Source organism: Solenopsis invicta, chromosome 10, assembly GCF_016802725.1.
Source record: "Solenopsis invicta isolate M01_SB chromosome 10, UNIL_Sinv_3.0, whole genome shotgun sequence".
In the NCBI taxonomy this organism is placed as follows: Eukaryota; Metazoa; Arthropoda; class Insecta; order Hymenoptera; family Formicidae; genus Solenopsis; species Solenopsis invicta.
Genome location: NC_052673.1, coordinates 15,912,964 through 15,929,528, shown reverse-complemented (window position 1 = coordinate 15,929,528; position 16,565 = coordinate 15,912,964). Strand labels below are relative to the sequence as shown.

General features: G+C 32.3%; 4 protein-coding genes and 1 long non-coding RNA gene across 9 annotated transcripts; 2 read left to right on the top strand and 3 right to left on the bottom strand.

Moving 5' to 3' along the window:
• Positions 1-708: 708 nt before the first annotated feature.
• Positions 709-3,860, bottom strand: LOC105197843 (voltage-dependent anion-selective channel). Of its 2 annotated transcripts, none has more exons than XM_011164410.2 (6): positions 3,624-3,860; positions 2,498-2,820; positions 2,290-2,411; positions 1,911-2,019; positions 1,613-1,821; positions 709-1,257 (listed from the first exon to the last, which is right to left on the bottom strand). In XM_011164410.2, the coding sequence occupies exons 2-6, from the start codon at positions 2,815-2,817 to the stop codon at positions 1,166-1,168; spliced, it is 852 nt and encodes a 283-aa protein (XP_011162712.1). In that variant the 5' UTR covers positions 2,818-2,820; positions 3,624-3,860; the 3' UTR covers positions 709-1,165. The 2 variants fall into 2 exon arrangements, with proteins under 2 accessions (XP_011162712.1, XP_039310111.1); XM_039454177.1 differs by lacking the exon at positions 3,624-3,860 and adding an exon at positions 3,053-3,482.
• A 1,056-nt stretch (positions 3,861-4,916) lies between these two features.
• LOC105197844 (SET domain-containing protein SmydA-8) lies at positions 4,917-9,268 on the top strand. Its single transcript, XM_011164411.3, has 9 exons — positions 4,917-5,054; positions 5,407-5,462; positions 5,924-6,143; positions 6,669-6,916; positions 6,991-7,158; positions 7,445-7,671; positions 8,228-8,438; positions 8,687-8,832; positions 8,903-9,268. Exons 1-9 carry the CDS (start codon positions 5,034-5,036, stop codon positions 9,133-9,135), a joined length of 1,530 nt encoding a protein of 509 aa, XP_011162713.2. The 5' UTR covers positions 4,917-5,033; the 3' UTR covers positions 9,136-9,268.
• Positions 9,269-9,537: 269 nt separating this feature from the next.
• LOC105197845 (SET domain-containing protein SmydA-8) lies at positions 9,538-13,917 on the top strand. Its single transcript, XM_011164412.3, has 7 exons — positions 9,538-10,043; positions 10,423-10,618; positions 11,056-11,283; positions 11,943-12,227; positions 12,544-12,828; positions 12,904-13,114; positions 13,489-13,917. Exons 1-7 carry the CDS (start codon positions 9,994-9,996, stop codon positions 13,776-13,778), a joined length of 1,545 nt encoding a protein of 514 aa, XP_011162714.2. The 5' UTR covers positions 9,538-9,993; the 3' UTR covers positions 13,779-13,917.
• LOC120358790 lies at positions 11,823-13,009 on the bottom strand. The gene is made up of 3 exons (XR_005575656.1): positions 12,868-13,009; positions 12,568-12,749; positions 11,823-12,135 (listed from the first exon to the last, which is right to left on the bottom strand). It is a non-coding gene; the product is annotated as an uncharacterized LOC120358790 (long non-coding RNA).
• Positions 13,918-14,128: 211 nt separating the features above from the next.
• On the bottom strand, positions 14,129-16,538 carry LOC105197848 (erlin-1). 4 transcript variants are annotated; one of them, XM_039454131.1, is made up of 6 exons: positions 16,239-16,253; positions 16,024-16,134; positions 15,728-15,855; positions 15,463-15,652; positions 15,110-15,368; positions 14,129-15,000 (listed from the first exon to the last, which is right to left on the bottom strand). In XM_039454131.1, exons 3-6 carry the CDS (start codon positions 15,833-15,835, stop codon positions 14,577-14,579), a joined length of 981 nt encoding a protein of 326 aa, XP_039310065.1. In that variant the 5' UTR covers positions 15,836-15,855; positions 16,024-16,134; positions 16,239-16,253; the 3' UTR covers positions 14,129-14,576. The 4 variants fall into 4 exon arrangements, with proteins under 4 accessions (XP_039310065.1, XP_011162717.2, XP_011162719.2 ...); XM_011164415.3 differs by lacking the exons at positions 16,024-16,134; positions 16,239-16,253 and adding an exon at positions 16,395-16,538; XM_011164417.3 differs by lacking the exon at positions 16,024-16,134 and having other exon boundaries at positions 16,239-16,356.
• Positions 16,539-16,565: the final 27 nt, after the last annotated feature.

Below are 16,565 nucleotides of genomic sequence, written 5' to 3'. Positions count from 1 at the left end.
CATAATCAGCAACTAAATTATTATCAAGGAGAATAAAAGTCACTTTTATCTGACAAACAATTATTATTTCCTATATAAAATAAAGCAATGGAATTATACATATATGCAATACTCATGTCTTGAAAATATGACCATTATCATTTTTATATATATAATGTGACTACACACGAAAATTTTGTAAAGGAATAGTTTGGTTAATATATGAGGCGAACATCATAATTTAGCCAAATTGGCAGTATTTCTTAACAAGAAACAGATGTAGAAACTATTTCTTACAATAAAAGAATGAATAATCTCTAGCATTGTAATCTATACAAGTTCATATAATTGCATTATTTATATGAATTAGAGAAGGCATCATATTTTTATAGTAGTGTGTGACAATATTGAAAGAAAATAATGTGCATACATTTACTATCAATCAGTCACATTGTTAACACTTTGGTTGCATAAAAATATGCATGTCATATATTCTAATCTGGTCCTATCCAGCAAGAGATAAGATTCGTGATTTACAAGATTAGATATCTAATTAAAACAATATTGATTATAACGTTTCATAAAAATTGCTTGAAAATTACATTATTCACACATGAAGTAATATAATGATCAAGTACAAAGTATGATACAAAAAAATATTCTTAATAATATAGGTATTTATACTGTAAAATATACGGACAAAATTTTTTTATTTTAAAAAACATCACCTTTTTATCTATTATTATATCTTTATTAACGTTGATTTTACTATTATTTTTTCTCCCTTTCCCCCTTTTCCACTTTACATTATTCCAGCATATTTCGATTTTTATGGTAAGGATTTCAGTCAACAGGAACTAACAAAAAAATTATTTGTGGAACTTTAGTACGACTAACAGTACAAACTTGTATGCATAATTGCGATTTTATATCATTCACAAGAGATATTGCTGATTTATGATCATGACTGTGTATAATATAGACTGATGTGCTTCTCAACTAATCTTAAATGATATTTTGATGTGGCGTCTATTCAAGGATCAATCTATCTACATGTTATAGCTAATACTTTATTTGAAGCATGTACTGTCACGCCGGTTTTATGTCACAAAGGTCACGAAATATTTATTCGTATGGGATAAAATTTTGCTTCTTTGTTAAGCATTACTTTTTATATGATACGTATTTAAGCCTGAAGATCTAATGCAACGCCATACTTGTGGCCACCAGATCCAAAGTTCTTCCCGTCGATGTTTGTAGAAAGTGTCAAAGTTACACCTGTAAACAAAGACATTCAGTTATTTAACAACTTTTTAAATATACGTATAGGCTTCTGCAGGATTTATCAACTGTATATTGCATAAATTACTATTATAACTATTGTGAAGTTGTTACTCTGCCAAAAACTTATTCTCTATTTAGTATAACTCTTAGAATGCAAGTTATTAATAGAATGTTTTGCTAATATCGCGCAAACAAAAATCATTACGTGCTTTCTCCCATTATACTTGCCAAATGTACTACGTCAAATATTTTCAAATTTATAAATAACATTATTTACAACAGATTTATATTGCATTTTGCACTAATAATTTCCTATTTCAACTTTAAAAAGAAAATATTTTTTAATTACCGTCCCGCAGCTTCTGTTGGTATCCCAAACCTATTTGAAGATTAGAATTCACTTTGGCTCTAATGCTAGCATCATTATCAAGATTATACTTCGCACCAATACCAAATTGTGTTACATTATTACTGGAATTATACGCCAAATTAATTGCTCCCTCCAAATCTGGTTTTATCTTATGATAAATGGAGCTAGTAAATTCGCGTCCATTATCCCTAAAAATATATTAATATTGTATTTAAATGTTAATTACAAAAATATTTTACAGTATTATCTTTGTTATTATACTTGCTATTTTACTTACACTGCACTATGGAGAGTAAAATCAGAAGCAGTAAAGCCGAGAGCAAAGTTGTTCCTTGTAAGTTTGTTTCTCTGTGAGTCAAAGGATGCCTGATAACCACCCAGCCATCCTGCAAAATACAGCAATATGTTGATCTATAATTCTTTCAGATAACACAATCAACATATGTCAAATGACAAGCTTACTTTTTTATTCATAAAATATTCCACTTGTTCAAAACAAGGAAAATATGTATTTCGGACAAAGGGATGAACACATATAGAAGGTTAAAAATCTAAATTGAAATTTGTTTTCAACAATTTTAAGTCAAAGAAATATAACAAATTAATATTATCAAACTTTAATGATTATAAAAAAGATCTGATCATGATAAATTTACCTTGATAACCTACGACGGCCGAGGCATAAATTAAGGGTCCAGCCGACAGACTGAGATCAAAATCAGCATTTGCAGACACATTTTCATGCTTATAAGTAGTCTTCAATTTTCCAGTTTTGGAGCTGTAAAATCAAAACAAAAATAAAAAATCTAAATATTACTACAAATTGCAAAGCACTTAAATTTTCAACACTACAAGATATCTCACCCTGTTTGTGGTGAGAAGGTACAGCTGTAACCAACCGTGAGACCATTGAGCAACTTATTGGCGAGGCTGACTTCAGTCCCGAGGGTATTGTCAGTATTCCATTTCTCACTAAATGTCAATCCATATTCCTTGAACTTGTACTTAGTTTCCAAGTTACCAAACACCTTTCCCGTGTCCTGATTAGACACGCCGCCGCAACAGAACTCTACATCGGAATTGGTCTTGGTCTTCACGTCTAGTTTAAAAAGACCAAAGTGGTAACCTTGACCGAATACATCACGAGCGCTTTTTCCCAGGTCGTTGTACGTTGGAGGAGACATGATCTGCAACGTTGTAAAAATATCTACTTAATGACTTCCTCTATTATGCTTATGACGAATATATCCGGCCTAAAGCAGATTGGAGAAAGACAGAAAACTCAATAGACAGTAATAATAAATCAGCAAGCTAAATTTAATTCCAGATACATATGCCAACAATGTACACTGTTCTATATGGCAAATGCATATACATGTACATTAATCCATTCAAAGAACAAAAAATGTTTACACATACGGACGTATTCACTGGCTGACTTGGATCGTGCCACGTCCGTGGGTACGGTACGATTCAAAGCAAAATTCTTCTTAAATTGTAAAAAAAAAATCCGAGTCACTGTCAACTGAGAGCCTAATGCAAACAGATCCACGATGATACGGTATCACAAGATGTAAGCCGTAACGCACGTACAAACGGAATAGTATTGACCTATCTTTCGCAAGTATTACATAAGCTCGACCAACCGATACCGCAATCGTTCAGGGTTCTAACTTAGAAGTCGCTCTGGACGCCGCCGCACATCGAGAAACCACCCTTTCTTCGTCCGGTAACACAAGTCGCTACAAAAAATGCAACCCCGCTTGACGCTCGACCGAGAAATACTCGTCGCACGAGTTACGGCAGACGACATTTGCGATCGCGATCCCGCGCCGGTTTCCCGAAACGAGACCGAGAGAACCGTTTCCCCGACTCGCTTTCCTCTCACGTCCAACACCCTTTTCGGATCGTCCTGCGAACCTCTAGGGGTTCGCGACGCTATGGATTTATCTGTCGCGAGGGATAAATTCTACAACGGTGATATACTTACAGTTCCTGGTGGACACAAGAAGGAAAAATGCGCAACTCTTTCACAGGTACGCTTAACGTCGCGACACGAGAGACGAGACAGAGAGAGAGCAGGGAGAGAGTCCGCAGCTCACGGACGATGGGCGCGCATGCGCGTCGACGTTGCGCGTGAAAAAGCGCCCGGCCTATTTCCACGCGATCGAGATGGCACGATGGCGTTCCGCAATGCGTTCACCAACGCGACGTTTGGATTCGAATTGTGTGGCAGAAGTGGGAACGTTCGAAACCTCGAGCACGGGACAACGCGTTCGATCGAGATGCGAGCAAACACTTTGGATCTTCGAGCGAATTCGAGCGAAAATTCGTATTCGCGAATGCAAAATGAACTCGACTTTGACTTGAAGTTAGGTCCGATAGATCGAACGATCGAACTATTCGAATAGGATAACTCGACCAAACTAACGAGATTAATTTAATCGCGAATTTTGTTGCAACAAAATTTCTACAATAATTATACAATTTTAATCTACGATTATAATTTTAAATTCAATCAATTATATAGTTATACATTTCGTCGTCCTTAATCTAATCTTCTTTTTCACGTATTAAATTAATAACTTTGTCCACACAAATTTATAATTATTCAGATTAACTAAATCGAACGATTCAGAATAATTTGTTGAATAGTGACACACTTGAATTTGATCGATAGAATTATTTGTTTTATACAATTCTAATTTATTATAATTATAATTTTAAATTTAATTATAATTTTAAATTATATAATTATACAATAGCGTTACCGTTAATCTTTCTATTTACGTGTCAGATAAAAAAAAGTTCATTCAACTTTGTCTAAGGTACACTGAAAAAAGTTTCATATTCAAATAAATGTATTTATTTTTTAACATTGATTTAAATAAATAATAGTCAATATAAAATAATTTACTTTTAAACTTAAAAAATATTTTTAATTAAAAAAAAATAATGTTACTAATAAATAAATACATTTACTTAAATAAAAAATTTTTTTTTAATTTTGTATATTTCACAGTTATGAGAGCTGATGTAAATATCACAATTTGGAAATTGATGATTTGAAAAACGGTAACAGAGAAATTATGACAAACAACGTAGAAAAGATTATATTTGTAGTACATAGTCGCAACAGAAAATGATGGAAGCCTTCTATACGTATTAGGATTCCAAAAATACACCAGCTGCATGGTCACGTTTCTGGTTGCGACGAGTCGTGTCTGAAAGCGACGCAAATCTCGCTACTCACCTGGTACAAACTAGATTGTACCATTGGCAGAGCTTACGCGTGATATTTTTAATAAGCCGAGAATATAAAACGTGCGCCAAGCTCGGTCCTTGGCTCAGTTCAAGCACAGGCCTAGCTTCAATCGATGCGGCATCAGCGTCTCATTGAATGAACATGTCGCAAGAATCGGTATGTTCTTGTAATAATACTTGAATCAAACTCTGAGTAACTTGATTTATCAAGTGATATCTGTATTAGTATAGATTTTATATTTTTTTGTTATTAACACGTAAAAAGAAAAATTAGAAATGACAAATCATAGATATTTTGCTGCAATCTACATGCAATTTTGTTGTTTGGATTAATTGAAATTTGATCGACATACATGCATCGTCTCTTTGATAAATCAATTTTTATTTATTTATGAATATTTTTACGACAGTGTAAAAATTCGACATTATTATAGTCTGTGCAATTTGTGCAATATAATCTCAATTCTAATGATATATTTCGTAATATTCTCTAAATCTAAATGTTTTAGAGTGATGCATCCACATCACAGGCGTACAAAGTGTTGCACAATGATCAGGTTGGCAGGTAAGAAAAAAGAAAGAGCGGAATGCAGAACTGATAAATTGTTCAAACTGAAGTAAAATATGGGATCGGGAAGCTACTAATTTTAGACAGGAAGTATTCCGTTAATGAGACTATACGGTGCATTACATTGTTCGGGGTAAATTAAACATATACAGAATTATCGATCGTAATCGAATAAATTAACACACATGATTTACGTGATAATATAAAATTAATAAATCATCTAAATCAAACCAAAGGTATCAAAGATAGAATGACCTATTACAAAAAAAGGATATAGAATATAAAAGATACAGAATGAAGATAAAAAATATTCTATGAATGGAAATCTTGGGAAGAAGTGAATGTGTTGCGACGTGGAATAAAATTATATAAGTCTTCTGTGTGATTGGAGCACAATTATTTTGATCATGCGTTCTAATTAAATGTTTATATAGAAGAATTGCATTTAATACTTGTAGATACATGGTCACGAGCAGAGAATTACAAGCTGGTGAAGAACTTGTCACAGAAATGCCCTTTGTTGTCGGGCCGAAGGCATGCACTTATCCCTTGTGTCTTTCCTGCTACACACCTTGGCCCCCTGAACCGGATGACAAACAGCTATGTTCCACATGCGGATGGCCTGTTTGCGGGCAAGAATGCGAGAATGCTCTACAACATAAAGATTACGAATGCCAGGTGAGTGAAATGTCAATTAAAGATAAGCTTTGTTAAAGATAAGCTTCCAAACGTTTTAACTATTCACCTAGAGTGCTATTCATTTTTCTCTGATGTAATACTACTCTGAGTGAAAATTCGCCCCCATAATTAAGAATTTTTTTAGATTCTTTTCTATTTTATAGATTGCAAGATGTAAAAATAACTGAACTAATATTATTTTATAATGTAAAAAAATCTTATTAAATATTATTTTAAACTATCAAATTTTTAATAACAAAAATGAACAAAACTTGAATCAACATTTGGATAAAAATTCACCCACAGTAACACTCTAGCGTTAATTCTTGTTAGGAATCAATGATCATAAATTTGATTTTTTAACAAGTGAAGATTAAGCTATAAAAACTGCTTTGCAGTATATTATACGATCTGAACTCTATACAGCTATAGCTAGCGATAAATAGTTTTCTTTAACTTGCGCATCTTTGTTCCTTTTCGATATTGTGTTTTGCCTATGTAAAGATCTGTTTTTCTTTTCGACAGGTGTTTGCACAGGCGAACGAGAAGTTTAACATAGACGCCGCATTGCAGAACAACGAAAACGGCGTTCCGCAATTAGAATGCATAACACCGTTGAGACTATTATTGGAGTCGGAGAGAAATGTTGAAAGATGGAATAAGGAAATAAAAGATATGGAACCGCATAATAAGATACGGTGTCAGAAAGCACAATGGAAGTCAGATCATGTCAATATCGTGGATTATCTGAGAAAACGACTTAAACTTGATAGGTATATCGCGATTCTTTACAAATATTCCTTCAATATGAATCCATGTTCTTCTCAAATGCATATTTCGGATGCAGATTCTCGGAGGAACACATACAAACAGTGTGCGGTATCTTGGAGATTAATACGTTTGAAGTACGGACAGCGAAAGGGTTCAGCGCACGTGGTCTCTATCCAACAGTTGCTATGATGAATCACTCATGCGTCTCAAATACGTCTCACAGCATATCGCCAATTGATTACAGGTACATCAATTTTACTAACCATTGTCTATTTTTACGAACATAATGAGATGAAAATACAATTTGTTATAATACACAACATCAGCTATCACCGACAAAAAGTCTAAACGATATCTTAAGCAGGAGCGCTACTTACTTTACCTACTATATACTCGTGCACAGTTCTTCCGCAATTAGTTCGCATATTGCGCGCGATCCCAGAAAATCTCACGTGGTTTATTATGCTGATGAAGATACTCCCCGTATTAAATGCGAGTAGCAATTATGCACGCGGTTCTTGCGTCTACAGGATACGGCTGCGTACCACGCTTAAGATTCCTGCGGGCGGTGAACTTTACGCAAGTTACACGCACTCGTTACTTCCAACGATGCTACGGAGAGAGCATCTTCTTGAGGGCAAGCACTTCGCGTGCGCGTGTCCACGTTGTTCGGATCCTACGGAGCTGGGCACCCATATGTCCTCGCTGAAATGTAACAAATGCGACAACGGAATTGTCTTATCACTGGATTCTTTAGGTATCGCGATATATTATTTATTAATATTTTTTCTTATGCTCTTTAAGCTATGCAATTGAGCAGAAATCAAAAATTGAAATCGATATAATTTCAGTCGATTGTATTTAAATATTAATACAATCGTGCGAGAACGATTCTCATTGTTATTTGTGAGTTACAAAAATACAAGAATTGATCTAAATTTTTTTCAGTGTCAGGAATTGAAATTATATCGTTTTCACATAATATTTCGTGAATGGCATTAATAAAGGTTTCAAGTCTAAAAACAATTTTTCTGCGATATCTAAAAATTTAAATAGATGTAGATCAAAAGATAATTGTATATTAAATTAACAAAATAACTATATAGGATACTCAAACATGATAATATTGCTGCAAAAAATTTTGGCATTGTAGCAACTAATTTAAATACGTCCAATACAGACGTCCAATACAATTTTTCTGATTTTCAACATAATTATTTTCAAATCTGTATCTAAGCAAAATCACTTTTTTTTTGTATTGACGCTTAAAAGTATAAAATAGCGATTACATCTGCATGATCAATATTTTTCAGATTCGGAAAGTAAATGGAAGTGTACGCATTGCGATTTTTCTACTACCGGTCAAGCAGTGCGAAAAGTTTTCCGGATCATTCAAGCGGAAGTAGACGCCGCTGAAGCTATCAGCGGAGCCGATGGAGCCGATGCGATTCACGAAAGAGAGACCATTATGAAAAAGTATCGATCAGTTTTACATCCCCAGCATGCCTTCCTTTCGATGTTACGGTACGGAACAATTGTCAGATAATCAATAACTTTAATTATGACGTAAAATTAATTAAAATTCAACAAAGTCAATTTTATCTTTTTACCGAGTTTAATTTAACATCGTTTTCCTAAATCTTCTATTGACTGGAAATCTAAATTTAAAATTTAATAACATTAAAGAATAATTTTGATTATTTACATTCTCGCACATATTTTTCACGTTATTCAAACAAAATTTCTAAATTGCAAAACACAATATTTCTTAGGCATTCATTGACCCAAATGTACGGTCGAGTTGACGAGTATTTGTTGGACGATTTGCCGGATGTTGTATTGGAGCATAAAGTCGACTTGTGTCGTTCACTGCTTCAAGTATTGAACGTTGTGGAACCTGGGTACAGTCGTGTAAGAGGTATGTACTTCTTAAACATGTTTTTAAATAGAGGAAAGATGTATAGCTTTATTGTCTTACTTTGTGGTAGGCATGACGTTATACGAGTTACACGCACCGTTACTATTCTTGGCGAAAGGTCAGTGGAATGCCGGTGTCATTGACGAGACCGGACTAAAGTCCAAAATGATAGAAGCTGCGAATATTCTAAAAGAGGCGGTTATGATATTAAGTTTGGAACCACCGGATACGTCTGAAGGACAAATAGGACTCGTTGCAAAGGAATCTATGGTTCAACTGGAACAATCAATAAATGATTTATAAGTGTCTATTGTAAAATCTCGTTATATTTATACTTTGTTAATAAATATTTCTTGAAATTTCTCGTTACTGACAAGTGTCATCTGATTATATTTTGTAATTATTTGTTAATAAAAAAAGATAATTTCTTAAAGGAGCTAGAAGAGAAAATTGTATAAAACATGTTTAAATGCTTCTGATTTTCACAGTAAGCTACGATAATAACTGCTGACAAAGAAATATACAATAGAAATCAGAAGAGTAAACTAACAATAAGAAATATTGTTTTGAATATCCCAAATACTTTAACAGCACATGATACTGTCATGTGCAGTTAGAATATATATAATCTTAATTTCTTTAAAATATTAGATACGCAATACATTTTAATGAAATTTGATGTATTATTATTAAAATATTCTTCTATAAAGTAGAAAAAATATCTCAATAAACGAATTAAAATTACAAAAATTTGTGCAATATTCTAAGAATATTTCTGATTCTATAGCAAATATGTATTGGCGTGTATGCCAAAAATTTAAGTGAGCTTTACTCAACGATGTTATAAGTTTTCAGCAAAATATTTTGAGAAAATCTAATAATAATTTTTTTCCTTACTGAATATAATAAATTTAATAGAACAATTAATTAAATCTGGAGCTATTGAATGAAAATAAAGAAATTTACATCGTTCTGTTGTAACCGTTAACGCATGCACGTTCTGTACTAAGATCACAGATTGAACGCGATTGCCACGCGGTGTCTAATAATACAGTGCGTCGCGTGAGTGCCTGAAGAAGACGGTTCATATTACTGATGCGTGCTTGCCGATGCCACCTTACGAGTCGACAATCGCTAACTTGAAGGAAGTAATCTGGAAATATGACGCCCACTGCGAAGTACAAGGTTGCACATTCGAATAAGCTTGGAAGGTAATTACAATTTGGCACATTACTAATACGTCTCTACGTAATTTACTAATTATCGTAAAAGTCTAATTGTGACGCAGGCCCAAAACATATGCTTAGTTGAAAACATTATCTCATTATTTATACACGTTCTTTCTTTCAGACAATTAAAGTTTGTCATTTTTCATGTTGAAACTTTTATGAAATCATTTTAAAAGAAATAGAAATAACAGAAACAAAATATTAATTCTTTATGTACTTATAATTTTATTCTTAAAGTGAATCTAGCAATTACTTTTTGCATTTACGAAGTAAATACGTTTGCATTATGTATTGAAGTAATTACGTATTTAATTTTGTACAACTGTAACTATTTTTGCAAGTTATATCTTTTGTCTTTAAGGTATCTAGTGACAGCTAAAAACATAGCGCCAGGAGAAGTTATAATTCGAGAGGAACCGATCGCGGTTGGTCCGATGATGTACAAGAAGGATTGTTTTTGTTTTGCCTGTATGCGCACATTACCGAAAATTGGTAAAGGAAGACAGTACGTTTGCTCCAGATGTAACTTTGCTCCGCTGTGTAGTGTAGCATGTGAGGTAACAAGTAGAAATACACCGTTACATCGGCGGCGACTCTCAAAGAGACGTCTGAGAAAGAATTTGTTATTGCATGAAGGAAAGAAATATTTTTCGCACGATCTACTGGATAAAATTTAAACTCCTGCGAGCGGGGTTGAACTTGTGAAAAATATATACAATGCGACCAGTGGCTGCATTAAAGTTTTGTTCACTCATGTACATTTTTATCAATGTAGATTAACTTTAATCTAACTCAGTTTAACTCGCATTTTATCTTTTCCTAATTTCTAGAACTAGAAAAGGATAAAAAGTAAGTTAAACCGAGATTAAAATTGATCTACATTGGCAGAAATGGACATTAAAAGAGAACGAAAATAAAGTATGAGAATCGCTGCGTTACGTAACGCTACGACACTTTCGAAATAGCACTTTTAATCTTTCTTCTCCCTTTGAAGGTACGAACAAATCATCACACGAATGAAGAATGTCAAATATTTAAGGATAATCGAGATCTACTGACAGAAAGCGGAATTGATGTGGCAAGAATTTTACTGGCCCTGAGGCTATGGCTAATAAAACACAAGAATCCAGCTGTGTGGGAGAAAATAGATCGTATGGAGGCTCATTTGGATAAAAGAATTGGCACACCCGTTTGGAACGACAGAGAAGTCAATGTTGTAAATGTGAGTTTCGCATAAATCAGATTTTTACATGTCACTCAATTGCTGCAACACAGACGTAACGAAAAAATTGTTTTTTTAATTGTCTTTAAGAAAAGGTATGTAATTCTGATAAGAACTTAATATACTGACTAAAAAGCTAACAATGCTTTTAGTTTTTTACAATTATTAAATCAAGTCGTTATACTAAAATCACATTTAATAATAATATTACAAAATTTTCATGATTCAAAGTATTCACACTGGAAAATTGTTTTTTGAGCTATTGTTGTAGCAAATGAGCAAATATATTGAATATTTAATTCAATCTACCATCTAAGCGAAAGAACGGCATATAAGGTTGTTGCATCAGTCGCTGAACAATCACCAGTAAAGGACTGTTTTAAAGAATTATTAAATAATAAGACTTTTTAAAATAATAAATTGTAATCTAATATTTTTTAGAGCTAATTTTCATACAAATTTATTCAATCAAAATGATTAAAATATTTTTTTTTTTTTACTGGAAAATGTCATTATATTAAGTTGCGTTTATTTATTCATTGACTGATACAGGGACTCTATATAAATATTTTTAGATTATTTACCTAACAAGTTTCCTCATACATTCAAAAGCATTCAAGGTCTTTAGTTGTCCCATTCTGTATATGTATGTGGTATAGGTAATCCGAAGGCTTCGTATACCCGCTGAGATTGAGCCGCCAAGCGCAGAATTAATGCAGAAATTGTGCGGAATTTTGGATGTGAATGCCTTTGAATTGCGATCACCTGGCGCTCTTGACGGTTTTCTTCTGCGAGGTTTATACATCGAGGTGACTTTGATGGCTCATGACTGTAGAGGCAACACTCACGTCACTGTGGATGACAAATTCCAGTTGACTGTTTATGCGAGTGTAGCTATCAAACAGGACGAAACTATCTTTTTCAATTATACCTCGTCGCTGCTGGTTAGTTAAATGTAATATACATAATAAAATACATATATATTTATATTATTTATATATTTTACATATAAATATTATAAATATTTGTTACATAAAAATGTAACAAAATTAATCTTTTGCTTTCTTTCACTGTATTAATATTATTCAATGATTTAATTTAAACTATAATATTCAATGTTATCTAATGATTTAATTAAAAAGCTATAACTTTTTATCATACTTTTCTTATGTCAGATCTAAAAGAGACTCTCATTACAGACATATTACATTTTTAAAATAATATTTTCTTATTTTATACACTATCAATGTATTTAATTAGGGTACAGCTGATAGAAAAGATTACCTTCGGGAAGGAAAGTATTTCGAATGCGAATGCTCTCTATGTGCAGACCCGTACGAATTGCAATCACATTTGAGTAGTGTGCTATGCCCTCGTTGTAAAAAAGGATTTGTAGGTATGCAAGATACTTCCATCGTCGATCCATACGAACGGAGTCGATGGCAATGCCAGATGTGCAAGAAGACCTACGGCGGTCGTCTTATTAGAGCTACATTGAACATATGCAGAACACTCATCGACGAATGCGAGGATGTTGATATAAAAGTTCGCAAATATAAATTAAAAATATATTTAAAGATTTACATTTTTTCATGATTGTAACAGCCTGATATTTTTCAGAGGATAGACGGCTTGCTTAAGCGATTATCTCGATCGCTGCATACCAACCATTTCTTAATGTTATCTTTAAAACAGAAATTATTGACGGCTTGTCAAAATGAAATAACATCTCCTAATCCTCAAAAAAAGATTGTAGAAAAGATGTTGGATGCGTGTAAAGACGTCTACAATGTTTTAGAAATAGTAGAACCGGGTATATCACGTTTAAAAGGTACGAGTGCATTATTATTTATTTAACCCTTCTGTTCGAATTTCTTATATTATCGTATCGCTTGAGTCGATATGATAAAGAGATTCTGAAAAGTAAAAAATTAAAAATTTTGACAGAAAAGAGATTTACATTAACCAGACGAAATCATTAAGAGCCAGAGAAAAGTTTTTATCATATTAATAAAAAAAAAAAAAAAAAAAAAAAAAGCGGGGTTAATTCTAATTAACTATACTTTGCATAATATTCCAATAACATAAATTAAAAATACTTTGAAAAAAATAATATTTTAATATCATAACATTTTATTTTCAAGATATTAAATATATTTTTATATGAGAAAAAGTATTTATTAATATTATAAATATCGATTTCAGGCATAATGTTATATAAAATGCATTTGCCTGTATTAATATTGGCACATCGATCTTATTCCGCGCGTGAGATTTCTTCAACGCAGTTGGCCTGTCAACTGGAAGAAGCCAGAGATCTTCTAAAGAAATCTCTGACTATGCTTCTTTTGGAACCGCCAATTACGCCAGAAGGAAAATTGGCTAAGAGAGCACTGGAAGAATTACGAACACTAAATCAGAATATAAGTGACATTAAATCATTGCCGCTGGAAGAGCCCAAAGTGCGTACAGCGAGAGAACATCGTAAGAGTTAAATGTCGTTTGTACCCTATTTCAATATATTTCTAAACTGTTATTAGATATTGATAATTTATAATTTTCCTTGTAAAAAGAATAATACTGAAGCAACATATTATGCATATGTACTAAATAAAAAATTTCCTCACCTTTGAATTTGATATTTTTTTCTTCATTCCCTAATAATACCTTAAAGATAAATGAGTAAATCTTGGCAATTACACATCTTCATGTATAAAACATCAAAATACAAGTAAAAAAGAATTATAAGTATAAAACGTAACAAAAAATATAATTTAAATATTCTTATTTTACTTAAGAAAACAATTTTCTTTGAAAAAAATTAATATTAAAATAATTGTTAAAGTTTAATTATATCGAAACTTTATTTCAAGTATCTAGATATTTGTTTTTACAGTCATTATGTTAATTAATTCATATTTTTTCTAAATAGATTTAACAAATATATTCATACAAAATTTTAATCACACGCAGTTAATTTAAATTAATAAGTAACATTCCGCGAAATTCTAAAATCGTGTGTATAGTTTATATTTTACATAGAAAAAAATGTGCCTGAGCACAACATTAGAAGTTGTAAATTTTTCAAAGTTTTAATTCTATTATCATAAAAGTATTTATTTACAATTTGTACCTTATTTTTATGATTATCATTCATAAATACTTTAAAACTTTGAAAAATAATAATCATAAAAATAAGGTACAAATTGTAAATAACTACTTTTATGATAATAGAATTAAAACTTTGAAAAATGTAGGTACATAAGGTACAAATTGTAGCATTATCCACTTGCTCATCCTTTCTTTGGTTCAATGCTACTGGACTTGCAATTGCCATCGTTCAAGCAATTGTCATACATAAATACTCTTGGAATGTCTTGCCCGTAATATATCTTGGTATTGTGTGCTAATGCCTCATATTTTTTAAGTTCCAAAAATTCCTTGGACAAAAGCAGGGTGTTCGCTTCAGCTTGCATTTTCATCTGATAAAATTCGGCATCTGAACGGCTCTTTTGTCTTGCTAAATGCATCTCGTCCTCTATCCCAGCCATTTGTTGTAGGGATTCTTTCTCCATGATCTTTTGATTATACTGAATTTTTGCAACCTGCGCTTCTTTCTCAGCCTCAATGATAGCCTTCTTGCGATCAGTCTCAGCATCTTTCTCCACTACTTTTTGATGTTGTGTGGATATTAACAGCTTTGTTTTTTCTCCTTCCCTGGATAATTCAAAATATATGTAAAAATCAGTTAATATATAAACTAAAATTAAAAAAAAATTAAATTCTAAAGAAAATATGAATTAATTAGTTAAGAGTAATTGCTTACATTAATTCATAGTTCTTCCTGATTGTTTCGGGAATTTTTGGCTTTGTTACTCTTACAGCTTGTATGTTGAGACCAGGCGCCAATTCATTTAAATCTCTTTGAAGTGCAGTTTTCAGATTCTCATCAATTTGATCAAATAAATCAATGTATACTTCGTGTAGTGTATGTACAGAACAAAATTGGTTTAACTCGTGATGTATCTTATTAAAAATTAAAGTGCGATCATAATCAGCTGTGAAGTTTTTCACCATGTTGTAAACTACACAAAAAAGTGTATTTGTTAATAAATTATAAATTATCAAAATACAATTACAATATTTTTCAAAACTAGAATGATTTAGTCCACAACTTACCGCTGTTTGCATTCAATATATTTACAACTTCTATACGATCAAAGTAAATCATAACACCACCACTGGTTCCACATGGTACATTCTTTACTTCATCCGTTTGTAGTGTTATTTGAACTGAACGATATGTGGTCAGAAATGGTATCATCATGTGAAATCCTGGATTACTCACTTGGGGCAACAGTGCGCCACCCTGGTAAATATTTACACAATTATTATTACAAATATAATTATAAGAAAATAATTTATTCTGTTTAAAACAACTTACTCGAAAGTATACTCCTACATGACCTTCCTCAATGCGATGAAGTGAAAAGTTAAATACTATTGCGAAGCACACGAGGAAACAGATTGCTATGATTCTTTGGTCAAACATAGTCGCCCGATTACAATACGCTAAAAAATGTGGAAAGAAAAATGTACATGAGATCGAATACTATAAATATACAAAATGCAGGGTAAATCATAGGGTGAATCACGAGTTCAAGCTATTTAAAATAACAGTATCCCGCAAAAGGATAATTACGTAATGTTCGAACATAAAACAATAATTATATAGCGCACAATTAGCAAATCCACTGGTCGTTGGCACGATTCCCCGAAATTCAAAACCCCAAGAAAGAGGTTATCTTTTCGATAGTTGCATTGAGTAAGTGTAATACTTCAATTTAGAATCTGAGGGATGAAGTGCGTGTATTATAAAGTAATAATTAAGTAATGTGTGATTAGAACTGCGGATCACAACATGGTTCGTTAATTCATATTTATAAAATAAAGACCTCGATATTATTTGGTACCCATAGTACATTCTCCTGATCCCCTTTTTCAGTAAAGATATCGATTTAAGATAACGTCGGAAACTGTATTAATTTTGTTTTTGTATAAAGGATATGAATTAAATATAATTGTTACGAGATATAATGAGCAAGACATACCGTAATATTTCTAAGTATTGGGTAAAACACCGTCTTCTTAACCAGGTTTTGGACAACGATACAAGTGATATTCTATATAAATACATATATTTGAAGGTTAATTCGTAAGATCCGTTCGTTATGAATAGCTGACGAGAACTGACGAGAACTGAGCCTGAATTCAAAATGGGT